The 26,429-nt window shown below is 43.8% G+C and overlaps 3 protein-coding genes across 11 annotated transcripts in view; 2 read left to right on the forward strand and 1 right to left on the reverse strand.

Annotated features, from left to right (window-relative positions):
• Window positions 1-5,195: 5,195 nt before the first annotated feature.
• si:dkeyp-72e1.6 (transmembrane protein 238-like) lies at window positions 5,196-8,234 on the forward strand. Its single transcript, XM_037477576.2, has 2 exons — window positions 5,196-5,811; window positions 6,379-8,234. Exon 1 carries the CDS (start codon window positions 5,283-5,285, stop codon window positions 5,799-5,801), a length of 519 nt encoding a protein of 172 aa, XP_037333473.1. The 5' UTR covers window positions 5,196-5,282; the 3' UTR covers window positions 5,802-5,811; window positions 6,379-8,234.
• A 385-nt stretch (window positions 8,235-8,619) lies between these two features.
• Window positions 8,620-22,962, forward strand: rrn3 (RRN3 homolog, RNA polymerase I transcription factor). The gene is made up of 17 exons (XM_037476888.2): window positions 8,620-8,858; window positions 9,573-9,629; window positions 9,708-9,797; window positions 9,926-10,055; window positions 10,261-10,320; window positions 12,187-12,250; window positions 15,275-15,344; window positions 15,688-15,786; window positions 16,070-16,153; window positions 17,229-17,352; window positions 17,476-17,606; window positions 17,937-18,067; window positions 18,191-18,378; window positions 18,739-18,847; window positions 19,418-19,570; window positions 19,843-19,927; window positions 22,136-22,962. The coding sequence occupies exons 1-17, from the start codon at window positions 8,757-8,759 to the stop codon at window positions 22,244-22,246; spliced, it is 1,788 nt and encodes a 595-aa protein (XP_037332785.1). The 5' UTR covers window positions 8,620-8,756; the 3' UTR covers window positions 22,247-22,962.
• Window positions 22,963-25,009: 2,047 nt separating this feature from the next.
• si:dkeyp-72e1.9 (syntaxin-binding protein 4) overlaps window positions 25,010-26,429 on the reverse strand; it is a 62,294-nt gene continuing 60,874 nt past the window's right edge. For 2 of the 9 annotated variants that reach the window (XM_037477137.2, XM_037477136.2), the window contains exon 21: window positions 25,010-26,090. In XM_037477137.2, the coding sequence (XP_037333034.2) occupies window positions 26,026-26,090 (65 nt within the window). In that variant the 3' untranslated portion in view covers window positions 25,010-26,025. The remainder of the gene's footprint in view (window positions 26,091-26,429) is intronic. The other 7 variants (XM_037477139.2, XM_037477135.2, XM_037477140.2 and 4 more) reach the window with 4 other exon arrangements.

Genomic DNA, 26,429 nt, shown 5'->3' on the forward strand with positions numbered 1-26,429 from the left:
CTGACACATGAATGAATGAATCCTCACTGTGGACCCACAGTTGACTCCTTTTGGAGCCTAGACATCCCATGAAAAGACAAGTCAACAGTGAATGTGTTGAGCTCCACATGTCTTCATCAGTCCAAGTCAATGCAGAAAGTGCTGCTATGACTTGTCCACAGGGGACACTGTGGATCTGTGGTGGAGTCCTCGTGCTCCTGCCGCTGTTCATACTGAGGTTCCTTTGTGCAGGATAATGGTTACTATGCTAAATATCAGGCTCAGCTTCTCTTTAAACTGCTGCATTTCTACGTTGTTTTGGAACAGCTGACTGCAGTCAGCAAAACTAAAATAGAAAACTTTCAGTGCTTTTAGCTAAAGTATCTTTAGTATCCTTCTTTTCTAAAAGTCAACAGTGAATGTGTTACTAACATGTAGGGTGAGATGGGAAGCTCGGTATGTCTTCATCAGTTGGAGTCAAAGTGCTGCAGTGACTCATAAACCACAGTTCTGCTCTATTCACGTTTATCAGCAAGTCATCACAACATGAACCCTGAAACGGCTCCATCTAAATGGAATGCAGCCATCATTGAGGGCCACGGGGCCTGGCCCCACCTTGCACCACAAACGTCTTTGAAATATGGAATATACCCAGTAATATTTGTCAAGATATCTGCGCAAAATAGCTTTTCCTGCACATCCTTTCTCCCCCTGTTGACATGTCTCAGCTGGGCTGGGGCCATGCCTGAAAAAGGCCAATTACTAATTCGAGATAAATGAGTGACATCAGTTATAAATAAATCAGCGTTTTAAAATATTCAGCCTTGCGCCGTTGTAGAGCTGCTTTAATGACATGGCGAGCAGGAGCAGTATTCTTCCAAGAAGACCTGAACTTTGGCAGAGAAACGTGTGTGTTTACTACAATAATTCTACAATAATAGACTACAATAATTCTGAGCAGTAGCGGTAACATCGCTGCAACCCGGGAGCGCAAAATGAATCAATACAAACAACGAGCCTCTACTGACGTGATCATCTTTTTTCAACGTAAGGGATCAGGGCCCTGGTCTAAAGTATGCGCTCACTCACAGTGGACTGTTTAGGAATAGCAGCTTATTTTATAGAAATGCAATTTATGTCTTTCTGTAATTCTCATAATAGCAAAGTCATCGGGGGGGTGCACTGGAACTTCTGAAAGCTTCAGCTGACCTAAAAATCAAAGATTTAATAACCGGACAGATAATATACCTGATACTAGGGCTCCACGTATGGCCAAGAATCCATATCACGGTATTAAACATTCTGACGGTAAACGCATTCATTCGTTGGCCCCGAAAACGGCCGTGGCCAGCGAGCAGCTGTTCACTGACCTCAGGCCTGCGCCTGCACCTTATGGCGACTGGCACCATCAGGCATCCAAAACATCCTTAGTTTTACTAAACGACTTGGCAAGCTGACAACAACGTGCTCCTGGGTTCTGTTCGGGGGGGGGGGGGGGGGGGGGGGGCAAGGCTGCGGGTTGGACACCTGGACCCGATCTCCCTGTGTGGATAAACAACAGGACCAGGAAATAGGGGCCATAAGAAATGGTTTGGCCACTGCACTGGTATTGCACTTAAACAAAAAACCAAACTGTGCCATCCATTTTATGGCTTCACCTCATATGCATCTAACCTCCTGAATTGTCCACTGTGGATTAGCATTCACCAAATCTTAGTCTAATTCTCAGGGCCTGATCCCCTATAGAAACAGATTTACCCGATCACAAAGAAGTTTTTCTTGAGGTATCAAATCATGGTGAAGAGAGAAGCAGCATTGCCCTCACACTGTGTGTATGTATCTATGTATTTGTGGATGTATCTTCTTGGTTCCCCATTTTTTTTCCTTTAAAAAAGTCAGATGGTATAAATGAGCGTTTCGCTACAAATACTAAACACAGTGCATTAAGTTATTGTGCATAAAATGTCACAATGATCATGCCACTTTGATATTTCAAATCAAGTTGTTTTTTAAAATGTAAAAATGTAACCATTCACACAGTGATGCCAGGAGCTACTACACACAGTGACATCTGCCCATAAGTAAATAACATTCACGCTCAGTAGTCACAGATACAGCATTGTGCCGTTAGTGAACAGTAGCAGAGTCAGGGATCGCACGATTCCATGTCATTCTTCTTTGCTCAATGGTAGAGATCCTCAAACTTAGTAATGGCTACAAAGCCCTGATTGGATACCCCTGTGTGCTCCACCCTGTGCTCTCTCGCCCACATTCTTGCACCCCTGTAGTCTGTAGGCACCCATGTCTCCCCTGGGCCTCCCTCTTTACATCTCATACTTGCAGCACCTCAAAACGATGTGCTCAACTGACTCCTGCTCTCCACATCCTTCACACAACCCTGTCTGATGTTTTCCTATAGTTTCCAGTGCTATGTTTCCTTTCTTCAGTGCCCTCTTTGCCAACTCGTCTGCCCTCTCATCCCCACTAAGCCCTACATGCGCCGCAAGCCACAGGAATTTAACCCCACCTCCCTGATTATTCCTCCTTGTAGCTGACTGGAGGTCTTCGTACAGTAGATCATGCCGGCTATTTGAATGTCAGGGTTGAAGATGAAACAGAGCATTTCAACACCTTTTCCCATCGCAATGCAATCAGAACTGCCACAATCTCTACTGTGTAGACCCTGAGATTATTGGATGTTCTCCTACTGATAGGGACCCCTTTATCTGGTATTGCCTCCCCACAACCTGTCCCTCCTGTCTCGTTTTTTGACCTTTAAGAAATGCCAGTCTCTGTCTGGCTACACAAGTGTCAATGGAGCCATCACTGGGTAAACTAGTGAGGGGCTCACCCCCAGATCATCTACCTCACATTCCCTAGTTATATCGTTCGCTATACCGACCAAGGTTTTCCCTCGTTGTCCTTCTTCCACTCTCCCAACACGCTGAGAATCAGGGTGTCCCTGTAAATTGGCCCAGTAGTTTGCCATCAGCTGTTTCCTCCTTAAGTCCAGAGGCATTTCTACCCGCAGGGCCGGTACTGGTGATGTCATAACAGCTCCACTACTCTGAATCACATCCAGTTTGCTGCTGATCCAAATGCTATGCTTCCATAGTCCAACACTGACCTTATCAAGGCTATATACATGGTTTTTAGTGATGAACAGCTAGCACCCCACTCCCCTCCAGTCACACATCTCATCACATCTCGTACCACTTTTTTGCAATAGTCCACGACTTTCCTGATATGACTTTCCCATGTTAACTGGGAGTCAAACACCATTCCCAGAAATTCTATGCTATTTTGTCCTATTGTCAGCTATTTGCATGGATTGCAGTAGTTAATTATTACCACCTGCTCCCCTTTTGCCCACACTTCTACCACTGTAAATTCCTGATTGTCTCCCTTTTCCAGTATCCTATATGAAATATTTTGTTACGTAGCACACCCTCATCCAACCCCCTGATCTCTATCCCTCCTTAACACTGAATATCCATGTATTACAAAATCTAAAGCCGGTATTAACCATGTTTTTTTGTACACACAATACTTCCGGTTTGACATCCATTTCTTTAATGAAATGCTTAAATTCCAGGTTGTTTGCTATTAAGCTCCTAGCATTCCATTGTAAAGTGATGACCATTACAAATGCTGACAAACCCATGCTTCCTGGCTTGACTGATTAGTGAGGTTCTCCCTCACTTCTTCCCACGTCAGCCCTACTAAGTGCTTCATTGTTGCTTTAACAACCAGATGGATTTGATCATTTTATGATTTTACTTCTGCTGTACTGTTAATAACTCCTGCAATGAATGTTACTAAGTCTTTTTTGTCCACATATATCCTGCCACCTGCTTGTTGCTCTTGATCCCTTTTTGCTTTTTGTATGCTGCATGGTCTTTACTTTTGCCTCTCTTACTGCTTCTGCATAAGTGATCCTTCTTTCTACTTTTATTTTTTGGATTTCATTCAACCTCCATATGCCACATTATGCCACATTACTCCTCCCCAGTTGCAACACTTTGGCTCTACCCCTACTCCACATTCGCCATACTCGTGGTTGCCACCACATTTAGTACATCTCCTCTTTTCTTTACAGTGCTTGCTTATGTGCCCAAGCCTCTGGCAATTGAAGTACCTAACTGGTTAACTCACATACCCAGGTGGACCTTTGGCACATTTATTCCTTTAAACTCAATTATTACTTCTCTTGTCATTTTTTGTCTTTCACAGGATTCTCTCCCTCTTAGCTCCCTTTTTGTTCCTCCATACCAACACTCACTGGTCCCCTGTGATAACTCCTTTACATCCACCCCTCCCCGCGTTTAACACCTTGAAGTTTCTTATTTCTTTTTTACTGAAGTTGCTCATGGCACCATTAAATTGCCATCATGTAGGACAGCACATAATACCGCCCATATCTTACTTGCCGGAGTTGTTGTGAACAAAAGCAGGTTGAATGTTTTCATTGCCTCCTAATCCTTTCATTAAACCTTATTGTGACAATATACAGTATGTATCCACTTTTATCCTCTGCCCTTGCTCACTTCCTTCTTTCTCACTCTGTACTCTCATTGTCAGATCTTGTTTGTTTGTTGTTATTCCCACGTTTGTCTGGAGTCTCTTCCCCCTTCCCCTCATGTCTACCTGTCTGATCCATCCCATCAGCCTTGTGACTCGGTCCCACCCCCTCCTCTTATTCCACTGATCCTCGCCAGGTGCATCTAATCAATCATAAGAAAAGTTAGTTCAAATATGAATTTTAAACAAATAATATGATTTGTAATAAAACACAAAATATGTCTTCAACACCATCTGTCTGTGCGCACACTACTAATGCAGAATACACTTCTCTGAAACAAGAAAGTTCTTGTTCTTCTTTGTTTGTATCCTTATGGTTGAAATGCACTTATTGTAAGTTGCTTTGTATAAAAGCTAAATGACATGGAATGGAATAATGAATTATTGTAGGACAGAGGGCCAAGTCACCATATAGTTTATCTAAAGGGCTTCTGTAGTCATGTGTGTCTCTGACTTCAACACCATTGTCAAAGGAGGACAAAGACAGAGACATTCACTAACGTGAAATGCCGCTGAACACCGAGTCTAGGCGTTTACTCCAAGTGAACAAACGCCCCCCCGGCAGGTAGAGCTCTGAACCCCTCCCCCTTCGGCCACATCGCCCCTCCCCTCTTTGTGTGCGGCGCACTACCTGTGATGAGCTCACCTGACTCTCCTTACCGCGCTGGGTAACTCGATGCCAGGGCACGAAACTGTCAGAGCGGTCCTCCCGGCCTGCTAACATGGAACCGGTCCACCGGGGTCTGGGTCGCTGTGTCTGCTCGTTCTGGCTCGCGGTAGCCTTTGACATCGTGGGGCTGCTTGTCCTTCTCATTGGGGTGTTCGTGAACGTTTTCTTCTATGACCTGCTCATCTACGCGGGGGCCATCGTGATCTTCCTCAGCCTCATCTGGTGGGTGTTCTGGTACTCTGGGAACATTGAGGTGCCCCCGGCTGAGCTGGAGGATGATGTCGGGTTAGTGAAGAAGGACAAGGGGGGTTTGACCGGCATCAGCGGCGCTGTGAGGCGCCTCTCCAGCCGCGTGTCCAGCGGCCTCAGGTCCTCGTTGCGCAGGACCGGAGCACCATTCGGCACACGGGCGCCCTCCGCGCAGAGGTCAACGGGGGGGACACCGGCGGAGCAAGTGGTTGTTTCCATGGCAACGATGACCGCAATGGAGGACACAACGCAAAGTATCCCTGCAGTGGCAAGCTGTGACGTAGAAATGCCGCACACAAGAACAGAGACCTCACCTACATAGTGCTCGACAGGTGAGGCCTTCACACAAAACCGCAGACACACAATATTACAGTATATATTACACTATTCTTACATTTTACTGCAGCACTGTTTCATGTTGTAGATTTGCGTTAAACAAACCCTTAGCTCCATATATTTCAATTGTTGAGCATTTAACTTCTATGGTCTGCATATATAAGTATACCAAGCATTTCTAAAGTACTGAGTTCAAATATGCAAATCCAAAAATATGCTTCCATTGTCAGTTCATGGTCACAATATTATAGAAATAAAAAAAAAGATTAAACAAGATTTTATCATTATTATTATTATTATTATTACTTTTCAATCAATGTACTCCGATGCATTTCATCAGCTACATGTCCAATGTTATGGAGTTCTCATGTTTTAATTTCATGTGTTTAAATGTTGAACTGAAAGGACTGCCTGTTCTGGATCATTTAAGAACGTTATCAGTGGATGAATGATTAACCTCAGGTCACTGCTCACTCCCCTAGTTTAAGCAATAGCAGGATTTCTGATCACCAACCAAACTTATGTCTTTAATGAGGACGTGTCATTCATTCTCTTCCCTACAGACTGGAGACGAGCTGCCCTACACTGTCTTCTGCTCCCTCTGGTTTATGCTGGGAAATTCTTAAAAATACCAACAACAAATGTACTTATTTGAACAAACAAAAACTTTGGTTCTGACAGACATCTGTATGTTGACACGTAAACACGGAGCTAATGTGGCTAACCCCAAAAAGCAGCTGCAGCTGTGATCATTTGTGAATGGTGTGAATGTTGCTGATGGGCAGCTGGCGGTCAGTGTATGACACAAAGCTATTTTGTAAACATAAACGCTTTGCCAACTAAATGTGTGATACTATGTTCCTGTTGTGTTTACATGTTGTTTCTGCTGACTGTAACAACTTGTGCTTCATTTAGTAGTTCTTCACAAAATATCACACTGCTAAAACTATACCATCTGTGCCCTGCCCTTTTTGGCTAGACCTGTCCAGGTAGCCTTCAAGCATTCCAAACCAGTTTAAAGTCTGACCTTCACCAATCGTCTCTGACCCAAACATGTACACAATATGTGCAGCACAACGGCTACAATATAAAGCCTTAGTGTATTTTGTATTTAAGTGCAGTAACAAACCAAATACTATCATAAGGGAGGAAAACAAAGGCAGACCTTATGTAGCAGTGAGAGTTTCAGTAAAGGAGTTGGCCCTTAGCTACTAAATCATTTCTATATTGGGTTTCTGGTTAGCTGGGATGTTCAGTTGTTGCAGAGACGGACAGAAGGATGTTACAGAAGGAAAGGGGACAATCAATGAACAAAATAGGCCGGCCGCAGACTTCCTCCTTCACACCCATGTGATAACAGGCCTCAGTGTTTGACCTTTGAAACTGGTTTTATTATGCTGCTGTTTCTTCTAACTGCACCTGTGCTCTACTTCAATGCTAACGGTTCTACTACTGCACAGCAACCAATGGGGACAAACCCATTTACTGTCTATCATTGGTTCCAAAGTGGCCCCTTACTTTTGTTATCCCATCAAAATAACATTGAATTACATGTAAAACAACCACAACAAAAAGCATAATGCTTCATCAGAGTCACAAAAAGGAACAACAATAGCTGAGCTGAAATGAGGAACGAGTTATGAATACTGAGGTCATGACCCACCGTGACAATAGATAAATAAGTGATTACACATCTTACCAGAAATTGTATTAAAAAATGATTTAACTTCGGAGGGTTCAACTGAATTTCCTTCAGATTGATAGCTTTGGTGTTTTCTGTACCACTGCTTTACATCAAGATATCACCCCAAGATATCACATCATCCCAAATGCGACAATAGTAGAAATGTAAAAATGCTAAATAATTTTGTCCTCTCAATGTCCTAAACATTTCCTTTCAATCATCTAATTATTATTTATACATTTGAAGGCTCTTCTACTTGTTTCTTAAAGGTTTCATACTCTTAACACCCAAGATTTTTATATATAATACTATTATATGTATGTTGTTATCAGCAGTATGGTGCCTCGAACACACTCCCCTTCCTCTCCAGTCCTTTCACTTTGACTTGTACAATTTACTGAGCACAGCTAACTGATAACAGAGTGACCAACTTCAATATATGACAGTTTTGGTCAGTTTGTCTGCTTGACAATCCAATTTTTCTGCAATATAAATGATTGAAGTTAGAAGAAAAGACTGAAACTTTATTTCTCCACTTAATTTATGATCTATGAAGATGTTTGTATCAATATCCTGTTAACATGTTTGGAGCCTCCCGTTGAACTAAGTAAGAACTAAGAGATTAAACTGATTTGTAACCAACTTCAACGAATCACAGTTTTTGAAAATGAAGCACAAATATATATTAATTTTAGATCTGTTCCTTTTCTATTATTGTATGTGTATTCCACCCGTTATGTTAACATCCATTTAGATATTTAAATTTCTAATTTATTCCATCAATATGTATTGTTTAGTTGTATTATGTCTGCTGAGCTTTAATCAAAAGAGTTCCAAATGAACATTCACAGTTTGGATACTTCTTTCTTTTGGGATATTTCATAGAATGATAATGCTTCTCAAGGGTTCACATAGCTTCACATGGCTAAATGAATTTTACAACATTATAATGCTTAAAAATGCTTATCTATCTATTTATTTATTATTTATTTTATCGTCCTGGCTAACTTTCCTCTCTTGAAAGGAATGAAAACATACTTAAAATATAAAAAGCAAACAAAGAGGTAACAAACTTGGGGGCCGCAGCCATCCGGAATCTTTGAAGCGGAGTCGTTTACAGGGGAAGACCTTGAGTGCTACAACGATTCTCTTCCGTAAACAAGCGGTCCTTTCCTCTTGGGAACACATGTCTTAACACGTTAAGTCAGTTGAGTGGTTGTTTTGCATTACTGATGCTTATTAGCGCTTGTGTTAAAAATGGAGGTAACATCAGACAGTCGAGACTTTTTGGACTCTCCTCCTGCTAAAACGGTTCGCTTCGGGGGCACCGTCGCGGAAACGTTAGCTAAACGTGAACGGGTGAGTGCTAACGTCGTGTTAGTCCGTTTCTGTACGCTAACTTAGCAGCTACCAAACCGAGGTTCGAATATGTTAAAGCGTCGCGTAATGTCAGCCACGGCAACACGCTGTTAATGAAGTTAAACAATGAGGTCCGAGAGGCGGTACTGTAGGCTGACAATAGCTGCCTTTCAGCAAAAAAATTGCTGTTGCCACCAAACGTTGCGCATCGCATATTCGTAGCCATAGTCCCCGTGGCGTGGGTGTTGCTTTGCAACAAACAAACAGCATTGGGAAAACCACGTTTGTTAGCCTAGCACCAAAAGTTGGTTCATGATTAACGTTACCTAGGAAATGTACATTTAATTGTCGTCTGGAAACATCCCAGGTCTCCCTGCTAGAAAGCGCACCATCTCATTCATTCACATCGCTCATGACGTCCACCTGAATTGTCCCTTTTAGCTAAAAGGTGCCCTAAATCGGTTACGAAAGCCAGCAGTGCCCTAAACCGATCATTTGGTATTCTGTTTCAGCGATCGCCACCGAGCTAAAAACTGATATGAAACGCTCATGTCAATGATAACAGCTGTACAGTAAATGATGAATACAATACACAGCGTGACTCACTCTCAACCAATCAGAATGCTTGATTTCATTTCCCCGTATTACAATGAAGAATAAGAACAACATGAGCGGACAGCTTTTAGTCTGATGAGCTGGTTCTCTTGTTTGAAGGGGGACTCCTGTGACTACGAACTTCTGAAACGCCAGGTGTCTGATCCTGAGATAAAGGTACAGTAAATCGTCAGAGTTCCATCTGACCTGGAATCATGGAGTTGGTTTGATGCTTAGTGAACTCTCCTCTGACAGGATGGCCAGCTCATCTCCTGGCTACAAGAGTTCCGTGGTTGTGTGACTCATCTCACCAAGGACCACGAGCAGCTCATCTACACCATCTTGGTGAGTGCAGAGGCAAGAGGACGGAGCTTCCATGACGACCTGTACCGCTAAGAGCTGAATGGAATAGTTCTTATGAGTTAATGAGTCACTATTTGGATAGTTAAATAATGTCTGAAACTGTATTCCAGAGACTTCCGTGGATGGCCCGGAGCCAAGCTGTGGTGGAGGAGTACATGGCCTTCATCAGTAGCCTGGTCTCAGCGCAGACAGTCTATCTGTGTGCCTGCATCAAGATGGTGGTCTCCCACTTTACTCCCAGTAGGTTCTCCTAACTGGTGGTCAAATATGCCAAAGGTTCCACAACAAAATACAGAAATTGAGACCTTACTTTGATTTTGCATAAGTTCATTTAAATGTGTTTTTCTTTCATGTTTAAATCTTAAGGCCAACAGCAACCATGCAATATATTTCTATATATCAGTGACTTGTGAAGTAATATTGTGTGTGTGCGCATTTTTTTCAGAGAGAGTGACTATCTGCGAGGGAGGGGTTGATATCTCGGATTCAGATGATGAAGATGAAAGTAGGTTTCCTCCACCATATTTAAAGTTACATTTCTGTTACCAGAAAGCTACTATGGTTCAGGCTTATTGGTGTTCATCTACCTGCTGCAGTTTGGGTTCATTTAGTCGGGACTGAAGGGAACCAAGAGATACAATGCTGCATTTGAGTTCTGGTCCAGTTCCTGCTGAGACAGATTTGTTTACAAATGTCCTTGGAGGAGTAAACATCAAGATATGCAGGCTGACAGATGACTCCTCATCAGGACCCAAGAGGGGAGTTCACATTCTGCCACCTACAGAAGCTTATGCAGCACTCTAATGCTTCTAATGCAAATACCAGGTAACAACTGATTATTAGTGGTGTTACACTGTTGATCATCTGAATGCGGTGAAAAACAGACAGAGAATGGGCCGGCACAAAATCTCCTTCGCAAACTCCTAGATGACTGGCCTAATGTCATGGAGTGCATGGATACGTGCATGAGGCCTCGGGTATTGTAACAATTTAGTGTAGTACTGAGGGTTCACTTATTAAAACTTCAACCAAAGTGCTGCAAACACACCATTTCATAATAATAATACTTTTTATTTGTATTGCACTTTACATGTGAAAAACACATCTCAAAGTGATACAGGTGCACAGGTAAAAACACTGAAAACAAAAAAACAGTCAGACAACAAGAAACAAAATCATATTATGAAAATGCAGTAAAAAATAAGTAGGTTTTTAATTTTAAATGGTTGGGGAGGGCCTTCCACAGCAAGGCCCTATCTCCCATGGTGCAGAGTTTGGACTTGGGAACCTGGAGTTTGTGGCTGTCAGAGGAACAGAAATGTCGGGTTGGGTTATGTCTATTGATGAGTTCTTTGAGGTACAATGGTGCGTTCCCGTAGACACACTGAGACATGTTCAGGATTGATTATAAGATCTAACAGGGAGCCAGTGAAGTTTATGGAGGATGGGTCTGATGTTCACCCTCATCAGGACCCTGGCAGCGCAATTCTAAATGTACTGCAGTCTCTGCAGGCTGCTGCCAGGGATCCCGATGAGGAGTGAATTACAGTTGTCGAGCCTGGAGGAGACAAGGGCATGAACCAGGTTCTCTGCATCAGAAAGAGAGAGGGAGTGGCGGAGTTTGGAGATTTTCTGGAGATGAAAGGAATGCAGTCTTATAGATAAGTTAGATGTGGGTGTTAAATGATAGGTGAGCGTCAAACCCCCAGGTTTGTTATAGAGCATGTCAGAGGAATGTCATGGCCAGCAAATGAATAAACAGTCAAGGGAAAGGATTTTTAGTTGGTGTGGGGTCCCAATGAGGAGACCTTTGGTTGTGCTGTTTAACTAGAGGAAGTTATCAGTCATCCATGCCCTTGTGGGAGAGTGATGATGCAGAGGATGTGGGGTCCAACCTGACATAGAGCTGAGTATCATCAGCATAGCAGTGGAAAGCAACTCCATGATGTGCCCCAAGGAGAGTATATAAATGGAGAAAAGAGTAGGGCCGAAAACCGAACCCTGAGGCACAAACTGTGTGGGGCCTTGACCTGGCTCCCCCCAGGGCCACACACGCAACTCTGCCAGGTAGGATCGAAACCACTCAAGTGCTGTGTGTGAAATGCTGATGAAGTGTTGAAGATGATGGAGTTTACATATTGTGTTGATTTGCAGAATTCACCATCAGCTGTTTGATTTGTTAGTGGTTTAGCTGTCGCATATCAGCCATCAACTGCTGGATGGTTGTTCCGTTAGCTTTCACATCTCATATACAGCTACAGAGCCTACTAAAAAGGTGCCAGAGATCCACCTTTTCAAATGGTCTAGGTTCAGTTATGGTTAGATTGACCGTTGCTACACAAGCTCCCTACCGCTCCTTTGTTTTGTCTAGACCTCCCCAGAAACTTCAATCTGTGTCACGAGGTGTTGCAGCTCATCATCAGATATGTTCCAAGGTAAGTCACTTCTACTCCTGTCTCCATATAAATGCTGTTAGCCAGCAACAGTAAAGGTTTGGCTTTAGGTGCTCGCGGAAACTGAAATCAACCAGCTCTTAATTTACAACATGTTCTTATAATAAGTGAACCAGAGAGACGATCACTGAGTGGACAATAGGACACAAACGTTTACTGTTATACACAGATTTAAGTCATAAATCCGTTGCTTTACTTGTTGAACTGATTACACTTATTGAAAGCTGTGGTGGAAGTTTTTGCACAGACAATCGTTAAATAAGAATAAAGGCTCTGAGTCAAATGTCTTTCTCTGTTTATTTCCTTGCAAGGGAAGAAAGGTCACAGCAGCTACGGGCTCAGTAGATTGCCCCCTTCACATCAGGGCCAGCCCGTTCTTATACCTCAGTTCAGTTACAGGTGGCATCGACAGAAAACTTACATCCAACCCATGTGAACCAACTTGTTGAGTCTCTACAGGCAGGACACTGGGGACATCTCATCAGTGTGAGACACTTCAGCTCTTTTCCCATGGGCTCGCCATCCCAGCACTTGCAATTAATTAACTGGTTATACAATTAAGCATTAAGAAGAGTTACATATATTTTCCATTATAAAGCGTAGTTTCTTGTCAGTGTTGGCTTTTAGTGACATATTTAATTGCTACCGGGGGTTTTCTTATTTTTTAACTGAGCTGCTCCCTTTCAATATACTTTATGACATTTAGCAACATACTATTGTGCAGAGTGTGGAAATGTATATTTTCACATACTTTGGGACGTAAAACAGGCCTAGCTATTTGTCAGATAGTACTTACAGCTTACTGGTACTACTATAACTACCTGTAATTCACTATGTACAGATAGTGATATTACATTATACAGGGCTGTAAGTTGTTACAAATTATGCGCCCTTCCCAATGCAATGTAGGGCAAACACTGCGATTAGTATCGGTGTCGGGAGTGACCCGAGGTCAGAGTACCTGTATTGGACATGAGGAAGTAGAAGTAAAATTGGGTTGTCCAAAAAACTAAATCTTGAATTTCCCTTTGTTCAAACTGTTTTCCATATAGGATCTCATGTACTGTTATCTACCAAGAGATCCCAAGAAGTCTTATGTATTTGTATGTGCATCTCTTTCTCTATTTGCATGTATTATTTTCACTCCTGTTAAGAATGATTTTTGTATTTATTATGTTACTGTACAGGCAGCAACAAATACCCTTTCCTTTCACACATATTCATATATTATAGTGCCTATCACTATCATCAATCAGTATATAAGCACATCACAAGAGAGTGCGAATGTATTTAAAACAGCGTCCCTGGTACTGCGCTGGGACACTCTGACCACGTCATGGTCCACCTGATTCCTGCAGAAAGGCAGAAATTAAAGCTCTGTCTGGGGTCTCAGACAAATAAGAAACTACAAGTCTAAAAAATGATGAGCTGAATGAGTTATACTGTAGATTTTGAAAGACAATGGGACAGTCCTGACTCCGTCCCTCACAGCTCCATCAACCAGACCCAGACCACCAGCTTTGTAAAAAGCAGAATACCCGCAAAGCATTTGGACCGGAATCTGTCTCCTCCTCTGAAGCATTCTGCTGATCAGCTGTCTCCGACGTTCAGACATCTCAACACCTCACTGGCCTTTAAGGCCTCCACCATCACCCCGTCCCCCAAAAACCCAGAATCACAGAATTTATTGACTACAGATCTGTTGCCTGAACCTGTACAAAAAGGCCTGGGATCCTCTTTGTGGACTTCAGCTCGGCTTTCAACACCATCATCCCCTTTCTGCTCCAAGTGGATCACGAACTTCCTGTCCGACAGGAAGCAGCACCTGAAGCTGGGGAAACAGGTCTCAGCGTCTCGACCCATCAGCACCGTTTCCCCCCCAAAGCTGCGTTCTCTCCCCTCTGCTCTTCTCACTGTAAACCGACAGCTGCACCTCCAGTCACCAGTCTGTCAAGCTCCTAAAGTTTGCTGATGACACCACCCTCATTGGACTGTTCTCCGGTGGGGACGAGTCCGCCTACAGGTGGGAGTCTGACCTGGTGATGTGATGCAGTCAAAACAACTTGGAGCTCAACGCAAGAGATGGTTTGGTATTTCCGAAGGAACGCATCCCCACCAGCCCTCCAGATCACTGCTGTGGAGTCCTTTTGCCGTCTGGGCTCCATCACCAAGAAGGCCCAGCAGAGGATGTTCTTCCTGAGGCAGCTGAAGATATTGAACCTGCCAAAGACGATGATGGTGCACTTCTACACGGCCATCATCGAGTCCATTCTCTGCCCCTCCATCACCGTGTGGTACGCTGCAGCCACAGCCAAGGACAAGGCTAGGCTTCAGAGAGGGTGATCGGCTGCAATCTGCCGTCTCTTCAGGGCTTGTTCGCTTCCAGGACTTTGAAGCGGGCCAGCAAGATTGTAGCCGACCCCTCTCACCCCGGACAAAAAACGCTCCCCTTCCATCAGGCAGGAGGCTGATGTCCATCAGGACTAAGACCTCCCGCCACACGGACAGTTTCTTCCTCACCGCAGTCGGCCTGATTAAGAGAGGCAGGGTCCCCCGCTGACTGAATCTATTTAAATACACTTGACACTTTCATACTGTGTATGAAAAAACACTAGCAAACCGTAGCACTAACAAATGGTAGCACTTAAATTGTACTTATAATGGCACATGTTTTGAAACTGCTTATTTGATGAAAAATGTACTTTCTTGTTACTTGTTCTTCTAGAGTTTCTATCTCTATGTGGAAATGCACTTATTGTACGTCGCTTTGGATAAAAGCGTCAGCTAAATGACATGTAATGTATAGTATTATGTTTGCCTGTTATTTTATTTAATTTTGTTATATTATCTGATTCTCATGTATCCGATTCTGATTAATTGCAACTATATTAACCAAGGCAGATATATCACTTCTTATGTGCATCAATCATTATTTCATCATTTGGATCATTTTAAATATAGTTCCAGCATGCCACCTTGTAACACAATGTTTTGTTCTTCTTTTAGCACGAGTCGCTTTCTGATGCCCATTCTGACGGAGAAGTTCCCCTTCTTGCAGAAATCCTCCACAACGCTTGTAAGAGACGCCTTACTTCTCACAGGTCCATATACGGTCTACACAAATGACAAGCAGTGTGTCACTGTTTCATTATGAACACATGTTTTGTTTCACACCCCAGATCCCCGTTATACAGGCCTGTATGTCACAGTCACCATGCGAGACCCATAAAATGTATATTTTTCATCAGTCTTGATCTGCATACCAACTTTACAACTTCTGGGGGGGATGAAGAGACCGTGTCACTTTGCGGGTGAAGTGGGTGTCATATATGTTCTGAGTGAGGCACCAATGATCCTTCCAGATGTGTTCACCATCATTCTGTGGGTGAAGTTTTCTTTTTGTTGTTTGCTCTCCACAGGAGTGCTATGTCCACAACCTCCTGAGGGTGACCATATACATACCATCCATTCGGCGAGACGTGCTGGAGCTGATCGTCGGAAAGATGCTCAAACTGGACGTAGGTGGCTAGACTTCACGAGAGGTTCTATTTCCCTGACTGAAAGGTCAATGTGGTGTTTCTGGATGCCGGAAACATGGCGGCACCATCCGGTATTAATGCACCTTCAATGTTGATCCCAGGGAGGTCTTTACACAGCGTCAAAGTCTATTTGTAGCAGAGGCACGTTTGAGTGGCAATTTTCAGTTGCTACCTTGTCATCAATAAAGTCTGTAATGTCTCCTAGATGCATTGTGATGCACTAGAAGGTCCCCCTTCTCCAACAGTGTGTGTTTGACTTCAGGTGGGTGCTCCCAAGTCCGACGTCGAGGAAGCAGAGTTGAATGTAGTGCTGAATCAGCGGACCGAGGAAGGACTCTTTGACATGGTAACCAGCAGCACTGGTTTTATACCCCTATGGGTTTGGGCCGGTCATCCTCTGTTCTGACTCTGTTCTGTTACTAGCTTTAGTTCTGCTATAACCAGGTATTTGTTGACATCAAAAGTCATTCAGAACTACAACGATACACAGCATGAAGAAATCTGTGATATATATACAAAAATGTTAAAGGAAATTATGTTCTAACTGAATGAAGTTTTACAGTAAATGGAAGACCTATGTGCTGAAAAAAGCAAAATACTTAAAATTATTATTGCTTATCTATTAATGTTGACGATGTCATTTGAATGCCTGGATTCAAGCAGACTTATGTGGCTGTACACTACGCAACATGTGAAGTTGGATTAGAGAGAGGATTCAAGGATCATTTAGTGTTGTTGTGCAACATAATGACATTCAATTTTTTCCCATTTGTAAGACAATAAACACAAAACAAACCTCATTGTGGTTCTCAAAATGGGGTCCCCTAAAAAACACCCGCGGTAAAAAGAAAAGAAAACCAACATGAGGACTTTGCATACGTTGTGTTGGAACCACGTCCCTCAGAGCGCAGCAAAGAGGCCGAAAGAGAGAGACGCCGTGCGACACAGGAAAAATGGTTTGAAAAATCTCCTGTTAGATGTGGAAAACATTTTTGCCGACTTGTTCCCAGTTTTTATTTAAATAAATGTACTGTAAAATATATGTATATAGAATATAATAACATTTTTAGTGGAAAATGAAAGGTATATGCACTTTTTTTTAATGAATAAAACCACTTTGTTTTCAATTAATTGCATTATAATATACAAACTAAAGAAGCACGCATATGGAGGGACCTCCTTGCGCAGATATCTGATTAACTTCGTTTATGAACCATGTCCCGGCTACAAATGGGGAACAGCTTTGAGTTTCCACAAATTATTCAGAAACGTCCTGTTGAGCCCTAAATTGTGGAAATTTTTGGGGAGCCTCTTCTTGTCCAAGGTGCGATTCTGGTTCAAAGTGATATGGTTCTAGTGTATCTGACTGACAGCAGAGACTTTGATTTCCTTTGCTGTGTGTGTCTGTGTGTGTGTGTCAGGATGAGGACATATCAGCAGCTGCCCCCTCCATGGCAACAGGGATGGCCCACCCGGTGGCTGACAGGCTGGACATGCTCATGGTGGTTCTGATGGCGTACATCAAAGACGTCTGCCATGTCGATGGTTAGTGGAGGAGTTGGTCTGAAAGCACGTTTCCCCTGACACGACTCTCCCAACACGTGTGAATGCATTGGTGAATGTTGTCTGCTGTAAAGGTTTGACCTTCTTGCCTGTTTCCTCTCTCAGGCTTTCTTCATGTGGAAAAGACGAAGGATCTGTACAGAGATTTGTTGAGTGTATTTGACAAGCTCATCCTGCCAACTCACGCTTCCTATCACGTCCAGTACACACTGTTCTACCTATGCAGCTTCAGAATGGTCAGTGCTTCCCACTCTGTGCACGAGGCCTTGTGTGATGATAGAGAAAAGCAGAATGTAGTATTTAGCCACATGACAGATCGACTCAGTCAGGTGAACATAGTTATGCATCTGGTTTTTCTTCTACTGAATAACTATTTAATTGTATTTTTTTCAATTATTTTGATAGGTGGAAATGTTTTTGGTGTCATGACTGTGCATATGCCAGTCACGTTTCTTGTTTTTTTTTTAAACAAGGTCTAATGGAGGTATTTCATCTTCTATGAGACGGTGCCCCCTGGTGAGATAAGTCCTCTCTTGAGTCCACTTGTTGTACTCTCTGTGTCCCAGGCATTGGCCGAGGCCTTCTTGGATCACCTGTGGAAAATTCTGCAGAGTCCTTCTCAGCCTGCTGTTCTCCGCCAGGCGGCTGCCGGATACCTGGGGAGCTTCCTGGCCCGGGCCAAGTTCGTCCCTGTGCTGTGAGTTGATGCAGCTGAGGAGAACCCAGAGGCCGCTTAAAGCCAAAGTGAGGAGCCTTCTCCTCTGTGCCCGCGTTCATCCTACAGTTGTTCTCACCCAGCGTCCTCATCCCCCTTCTGCAGCACCGTGCGGTCCTCTCTGAACCTGCTCATCGCCTGGATCCATCGCTACATCGACACCCAGGACGGCAGCGACAGGCCGGCTTGCTGTGACATCAGCCTGCACGGGCCCTTCTACACCGCCTGCCAGGCCGTCTTCTACACGCTCATCTTCAGACATAAAGCCATGCTGGAGGGCGACATGAAGAAAGGTACACAACCTCTAAAACAGGTTCACACCTAATGCCCGAGTTCACTTCTCTACATTACAGAATGCACAAACACCTGGGTTTAAAGACTAATGTAAGCTTTAGGGTATCTGAGTGTTTCATGGTTAACCAAAGGAATTTGTTTTACATTGTCTTTGTTTTATGTTTATTTTAGCTATGTGAAGCGTCTTTGAGTGTTTTGAAAAGTGCTGTATAAATAAAATAAATTATTTTTAAAGTCAAATAGAGGGTAGAAAATAATTTCTACTTACAGGGTTAAGGTTCAGTTGCTCTTTACTTTTTAAATATCAATCCATTTGTTAATGATCTTTAAGTGAACCATTTCTTTGGTGTTCCCTTCAGGTCTGGACTACCTGCAGAGTCTCAACCTGGAGCGGGTGGTGACGTGTCAGCTGAACCCTCTCAAAGTGTGCCTGCCGGCAGTCACCAGCCTGTTCGCTGCCATCAGCAGGTAGCCAGCCACCCACACCGGCCGTGCTCTCCTCCCAGTTGGAGTTTAGATCTCTACTGGGGCCGTTGGATTCTACTGAATGCTCTGCTGGAAGAAGATAAAAGATTAAAGCACCTCTTTATCAGCAGGATGTACTTGAAGGGTTAAAAATAGCTGTTCTATTTGATGAAGATACATATTCTGAGTAGTTGTTATCAGATTCACTCTGATGAATCAATGTTAGCCTACTCCCAGTGGAGCTGCTCTTGATATTGGCAGACAGAGATCGCTACCCCCATGCTCTCTGCGCTCCTTCAGGGAGGGAGCAGAGCCTTGCTGAGAATTCAAAAAGTATGCAAGGAAATAAAAATCAAAAGGGTTTATAGGCATTGGCCCAGATTAACAGGATCTGCAGCTGTTACCTCATCGTTTGCATTTAAATGGTCAGCGTTGGAATTCCATGTGAGGCCACATGGATCGACCTGCTTGAAAGCTTTGGACTCTGCTAAATAGTAGGCGGAAAGAGTTGACTTCGGCCCTGTCGAAGGTTTCCTCCTCTGCTCCCGTAGCAGCTTCTGTCTATTGTTGCAGGATGTATCAGGTGGTGTTCTGCTACAACATCATAGAGAGGAACAACCGCCACATGCTGCCGGTGGTACGCAACTCTGCAGGAGGAGATAGTGTGACCACCAACACCAACCCTCTGGACAGCTTCTTCCCCTTCGACCCCTACCTGCTCAAGAGGTGCGTCTCTAATGACCTCTGGTCCAGTTTCTGTGCCAGTCAGGACGCTCTCAGCGGTGTGATGAACCATCCTTACTCGAAAGAATCGCAAATTTACTTCAAACTGCGGTGTTTCATGGATCCAGAAAAACATAATCTGTGACTTAGACCGTAATATCTGAGTGAGCCACCATAAGGTCCCCCTGTCAACTGTTCAGAGAGTAATCAAGTCCTTAAAAAAATATGTTCATGTTTATATGTGTGTATACGTGCGTGTGTGTGTTTGCTTTCAGGTCTGTTAAGCTGATTGAGCCGCTGTACCAGGTCTGGGAGGAAGAAGCCGACACGGAGCAGCTTCCCATCAAAACAGAACAACAGGTGAGATGCCCAACATCAAAGGGTTTTAGTGTGTTTACCATTGCGCAGATTGGGGACTGCTACCACTGCCTCTACTATTCTCCTTTATTGTTTGTCTTAGTCTGAAGCTCCACTGAACAGTCCAGACCCCTTTCTTTCATCAGGATTAGTTTCCAGCCCTTTGCAGTCAAAGTTGGGTTCTGAAAGAACAAAGTTCAGTGATCATCTTTTGGTGGTATGATCGGGGCGCCATGGGGCTTAAAGAAAGCTCCTTTTGCCTTTTTGTGATCAATATTAGAGTCTTCTTGAGTTTCAGATACACTGGCACAGCTTTGGGTACCCTGGGGCATGTATCCATCTACTGTGCTGCATGAACTTAACTGCACTCCATCCTGTTTTGATTGTCTTTGCTGCTTGCATATCTCCATTGAGTCTGTGTTGTCACCAAGCAACAAAACCCTGTTGGCTAAAAAAGGGTCTTGAATCTCGTTTTGTCATTTCACTTTTTACAAATAAGCCGCACTGAAGTTAAAGCACAGACTGTATGTTGTGGATCCTGGCTTCGGACTGTAATTACCATCTAGTTGGACAGCCCCTCAGGCTATTTCTAAAAGCCTTTTGTATTCAATAGACAATTCAGTCTTTTCCTTGTGTGCTACTTTGTTAAAATCTTTGTACTGTGTGTCAAAACAAGTTGCCTCTGATTTAGTGTGCGTAGCAGAATGTGTGTTTCAAATTGAGTTGAAAGATAAGCGCCTCTGAGCAGGAGGTAGGCGTGGGTCCCAGATCCTGGAGAGCATACACAGAAGCTGGCTTCCCTTTGCTGCCTGAACCTGAACTGGGACGACGGGCATAACAGTCTCTTGGTCTCCAGCACCTGTATGGCCACAACACCCTTCTGATCTGAAGCCCCACCTATCACACCAGAGAGCCGCTGTGCCTCTTTGCCTGGGCCATGCTTACTATATATGTGCACGTCACATGGGTGAGCTGGGTGCTGGCAGACTTTACAGGTTAGACGCTTTATGTGTCCTGTGGAGAGACAACCAAAGCACATGCCCTGGGTTTTTAGAAAGATAGAACCTCCATCAGATAGAACCTCCATCAGATAGAACCACCCCTTATCTGATGACGGTTCTATCTGATCTGATCAGCAGCAGTTGTCAGAAGGGACAGACAGAACCATGATCCGTGGAAGGTGAGAAAAGCACAAAGACTCTGTGGAAGAAACAAAGTTACTGATGCGCATCAATGTTTACAGCAATTGAAGCAACTTCATCAGGTTTGTCTTTATCGTTCATCAGTTTGTTCCCAATGTTCATTCTCAGTGTTAAATGGGACATTTGTCCTGCTTTTGATGAGCGCAGACACGCAGCGGCCATGTCTTTAGCAGGAGCCTTTTCTGCTTTGTCAGAACTTTCTTTTTTTTAATAAAAAATAAACTTCAAATTATCCGTCAGTTTTTCATTCATCCAAATATTCCATCAGAGACACAGAATCCCATCCTTTGTCTGACTTGCAGCTCGCCTCCAAATAGAAAGCCAGAAGAAATTTGTTGTTGTTGCTTGGTTTTTATTGTTATACAAATAAAAGAACAGTAATTGTTTAATTTTTTTTAGTGTTTCTGCAGTGCTGACTAGGCCGATCACTATCAGACACAGTCACAATCTGTGAGATCTCTCTCAGTGAAACGGCCCCCAGACCCCACAGGGGTCCCTGTGCCATGCGTGGTCTGTGAGGTTCTCCTCGCTCTGTTTCTGGACTGGCCTCAGGTGAAAGGTTAAAGACAGCCTCTTCAAACCAACTTTCCAAATCGGCTTGCCTTGATGACAGGATTAAGGATTCGGGTCTATCCAGCCCAAACCATTTTCTAGCTGCTCCCCCAGTCCTCACTTCCGGCCCAAGCCGCTCTCCAAGAAGGAAGATTTCTAATGGTATTGTTGTGATTGGTTGAAATTTTCTGTGATTTTCTCTGCATATATGTACTGTGATGCTGGCTGGGATCATAGTGTACTCAAACCTTCAATTCCTTGCTCTTAATGAGTGAATATCAACTATGACACTTGATTTACAGTTTGTTTATTAGTTCCTATTTAGGGTGGTGCCCAATTATTTATTTTGTGAATTATCTTAATGATTATTAATAATTCTATGGATGGCTCTCTGTCATGTTTCAGTCAGGCTCCCAGTCACTGACCCGTGTTCCTGTTGCTTCTTTGTGTCCTTTAGGGCTCGAGGGGGGACGACGATGACTTCCTGTTTGGAGAGACGCCCCAGACGGAGAGCATCGTTGGGATGACACCCAGCTCCTACGACTCGAGCCTCCACAGCCCTAGCTGAGGGTGTGCTCACCCCCTCACCTTCCAGGGACCCTGATGATGTACATGATATTTTATTTAAGGTGCCAATACCAACTGAAGAGCACATAAACACTTGACGAGACACAACAGAGAACTCCTAGTTCTCACAGTTTGATGCAAACTTTTTTATGTTATGATTAATCACATTCAAAAACATGATCACAGAGAGCCCCAAAGTATTATCAGGTCTTAGATCAATGCTACACTCTTCTGGTTCTGAGTCCAGTCAACTCAAATGACTTAGCTTGATAAGGTGGTACATTGTATTGCCAGTAGAATGATGCCCGTGGGGAAAGGTAAGAAAAGGAAAAGAAAGGGCTGTGTTTTCCCCCTGGAGCTATTGATTACCAAAGAGTATCAATGGCACTTGTGTGCAGTAACTGTCCCCAGTATCGGAAAGAGCATGTTGTGTAGTGGTGTTTGCAGATGAAAGTTATTAGATCAGAGTATTATTATACTCTTATTCTAATAACTGCTTTTAGTTAGTTGGACTTTTAATTCACTTTATTATTGTTTTCTTCTCTGTATGGATTGGGTATCTGTTCCTAAATCCCTGCCCCACAAGGACCTCTCTCCCATCAGATCACTGTGGGCCATTTCACAACTCAGTTCTTCTTCACACATGTCAAGAGGGATGAGTGCATGTAATTAGTAGAGAATCTGGTCAATTTTCAAAATAAAACATTTTTCAGTAAAAGGGACCTACAAAAAATAAATCTTTCTCCGGTGCGGCCCGGTACTGGTCTGTGGCCCGGTGGGTTGGGACCTCTGTGTTAGGGAACATTTTAGAAAGACAGGCAGCACAATGAGGAGGCAGAAGTGGTTCACTGATCACAAGGTATCTCAGCTTATTTTATGTTCTGTTGTGGAAAATAATGACCAGAAGGACAATGTTGAACATAGTGAGGAAGAATCCAGCTCTGAAGAGAAGGAAAATATGAGGCGATGGATCCAACATACAGACCACGTGCTACTTCTTACTCCCACATTACCCGCTGCAGGAACACAGGAATGGTCAGAAGTGGAAAAATTATGAACATGATGTAGGATCAGCTGAAATGGAAGGAGTGTCTGAGGTGAACTTCTTATTTTGATGATTATGAAGAACCTGAGGAAGAGGATGCAGCGGCGATGCAAGAATATTTCCAGTCAAGAAGAAGAAACATTGATCTGGTCTTCCAACCCCTGAAGGGATGGATGGCACATGCCAGCAGAGAGGCACAAGCCACCACTGTCCCCTGCATAAACAAGGTCTCGTATTAATGTCCACTTTAGAGCCATTTCTTCCCAAGCCTGTTTAATAGGTCGCGCAGAAGATGACCAACAAGGTTTATGGCAACAAGTGGTGAAAGAGATCGAATGGACCTTCAGGCCTGTTAGTGTATATTGATTCTTACTAGCTTGTACCAATCCAGTAAAGAAGCTACAGCCTGTTTATGCCACGCGGAGTCTGGTAGGGTAACTTCTGTTCTACCATGACACCATTAATGTTTCATTAAATCTCAAGAGTGATTCGATTTGATGATAAAGACGTAAGAGAAGAGCGCCGACCAACTCTCCCAGCAGGGACATATGGGACAAGTGGGTGTCTCTCCTGCAATGGATGTATGATCCAGGCACTGATGGGACCGTGGATGAGCCCCTGGTCCCTTTCAGACACTACATCCCGAGTAAATCGAGGCTAAATTTTATGGGGTAAACATTTGTGCAGAATGCAATGCAAAGTCCAGCTATGCATGGAACACGCAAGTATACACCGGCAAACCTCCGGGTGTGCAGTCAGGTAAAAAATGGGGCCTGTGGGCTGTCCTCAACACGACAGAAGGTCTCCAGGGGCCACTTGCATAAACCTCTTCACTTCATATGCTCTCTGCAAACAGTTGGCAGGAATAAGCTACTTACTGCAACAGGTAGGCAAAAGGCCCCAAATGATTGAAGAGTACAATCACCACTGAGGGGGTGTCGATAACCTTTGGCCTAACAAGCCAAAGGACTGCCCGTTGGCTCCTTGTTGGTTCTACAACATCTCAACATCTTACCTTGCGTGCAACCATGGCCAGATTCTGCCTGTTTTTATTCTAAAAAATGTAGTTTTGAAAAACTCAACAGTGACGTGTTTAATGTCAAGTAAAGAGTTGAGATCAAGTTGAATAAAAGTTGAAACAGATGGGTTGTGCTTGATAAATAGTCAAACCAGACGGGGCCATTTTTGACTCCTTTAACACCTGACTGTTCGTTAACCATAGTCTATATAGTATTTGGTATATATTTGGGATCTCACCCGGCACCCGCGCGCACACTGGTCTGATGCGTCACAACTTGTCACAACAACCGGGAGTTTTTCGCACGTCATTGACTTAGCAGGCTGTGATTGGAAATGGAGCCTGGAGCTGTCCTGGCCGGGACAAATCAAAATTGCCCATAATTCGGGATGTCCCGGGTAATACGGGACGGTTGGCAAACCTACCTTGAAGGAGCGTAGCTATGAGCAGCACCTGTGAAATTCAATTTGCAGGAAAGTGGGGCGTGTCATTGCCCGGCTGGCACATGTAGCCATGACACCTTTTTTGATTTTCGGGAGGGTCTTTGAAATTCGGGAGCCTCTCGGAAAAATCGGGAGGGTTCTGCGTCTAACACAGAATTAGGTGAATTAGAGGACAACCCTCGTGATTATGTGCTGCCATTAGAAAAACTTAAATGATTCAAAAACACCATCCTCACTAAACGTTGACATATACCCCTCTGTGTGATCACGGTTAGGGTTAAGTCAACTAGTCAAAATAATGAATTTTTACATTAAAAAACAGGGTATGCTTTTATGTAAACAAGGTCTATTGGTCCTAATTCCAAAACAAAGGTAAACTATTTGTAGTAACGGGTTGGAAGGTGTAACACAGAATTAATAGAAAATGTAGAAAAACCAGGCGTGGTACTGCATTAAAGTTCAATAAAGGAAACATTAGATCCAGTCAGCAGTTAGTCCTTTAATATAAAACAGTAACAGAAAGATATGAGGCCACACCACAGATGCAATTTTGTTGAAGCACAGCACACGTCAGTATTCTTAGAAGCTGTCTGCATATATCAAATGAAGGTTCCACATGTAGGTCTGCCTACAAAACACAGGTTTACACAGTAGGAGCTACAGCAACATGACAGCAGTTGTGGATGCAGGAGACCACCAAGCACGCAGGGTGAAGCCTCAGGAGTCACTTCATTCTCCGCCTACCGTGGTGAGTAAGTTCTGGAGATGGTTGAATGGACAGCGCTGTCCGTTCCAAGCGAACATGCAGCCCATGGATGGTGTATGTGTGTGTGTGGCTGGGAGGTGGGTTAGAAATGTGGTCAGAGAGGAGGAATAACACGTTGACAGTTGCATGTGTGCGTTGTGGACTTGGTCATGCGGCCCTTCAATCACCTGCTGCTGTCACTTACACAAAAGAGAATTCCAGCAGACTTTTCATTTGGCAGAGCACTTCTCACAGAGACTTGTGTACACGTGTTATCGACAAGAGTTCTTAGGTCCCGCCCCCCTGCTGAACTCTCCGTTTGTAAAGGAAGACACTAATTTGATATGTGTGAGCAAGCTTTGGTATTCAAACGCCAGCTGGGTTGTGTTCACTGTGAACGGAGGATTGGATTTTATGAGTACTGTCCTTATTGTAGTTTATTGGGTGGTGTCTGGCGTCCAGTCTGTAGACTATGGTGTAGTCTGTAGCTCATTTAGCCCCCGTCCACAACCCTCTGGCACTTTGCTGCTCACAGAGGATGCAGGTTGGCGTCTGCGACCGGCTCCACCTCCAACGCCGTCGCACTCACTGAGGCTGCAGGGACAGAAACGCCCCGTCATTACAGACAGTGACATCATCATCATGAGACCAACATGCCAGGATCATGGATCACTGGACAAAGTACCGACTAGTCATTTGGATAATAAGGCAATAGGGTACATTTGTCATGCCCAAGACGCAGTGTGCTGACTCCTTCCTAACACAACCCAATGTTTCCCCTAGGTTTACAACTTTGTGGTGTTACTTCATCTGTTGTGGTGTACTTTATTGTTCCTAAATGCAGAAAAGCATTTACTTCAATGTTTGTAAGACTGTTTTTGAAGAACTACCTGTGATTCTCTCACTGAGAGACTGTCATGAATCCCTATTGCT

This window comes from Pungitius pungitius, chromosome 12 (assembly GCF_949316345.1).
Source record: "Pungitius pungitius chromosome 12, fPunPun2.1, whole genome shotgun sequence".
NCBI lineage: Eukaryota > Metazoa > Chordata > Actinopteri > Perciformes > Gasterosteidae > Pungitius > Pungitius pungitius.

Excerpts from the sequence above, each read along its gene's own strand:
- rrn3 (XM_037476888.2), top strand. The coding sequence starts at position 8,757 with ATGGAGGTAACATCAGACAGTCGAGACTTTTTGGACTCTCCTCCTGCT. Across the intron at positions 8,859-9,572 it reads CGTTAGCTAAACGTGAACGG|GGGGACTCCTGTGACTACGA; the intron begins GTGAGTGCTAAC and ends TCTTGTTTGAAG. Across the intron at positions 15,787-16,069 it reads GAAAGATGCTCAAACTGGAC|GTGGGTGCTCCCAAGTCCGA; the intron begins GTAGGTGGCTAG and ends GTTTGACTTCAG.
- si:dkeyp-72e1.6 (XM_037477576.2), top strand. The coding sequence starts at position 5,283 with ATGGAACCGGTCCACCGGGGTCTGGGTCGCTGTGTCTGCTCGTTCTGG.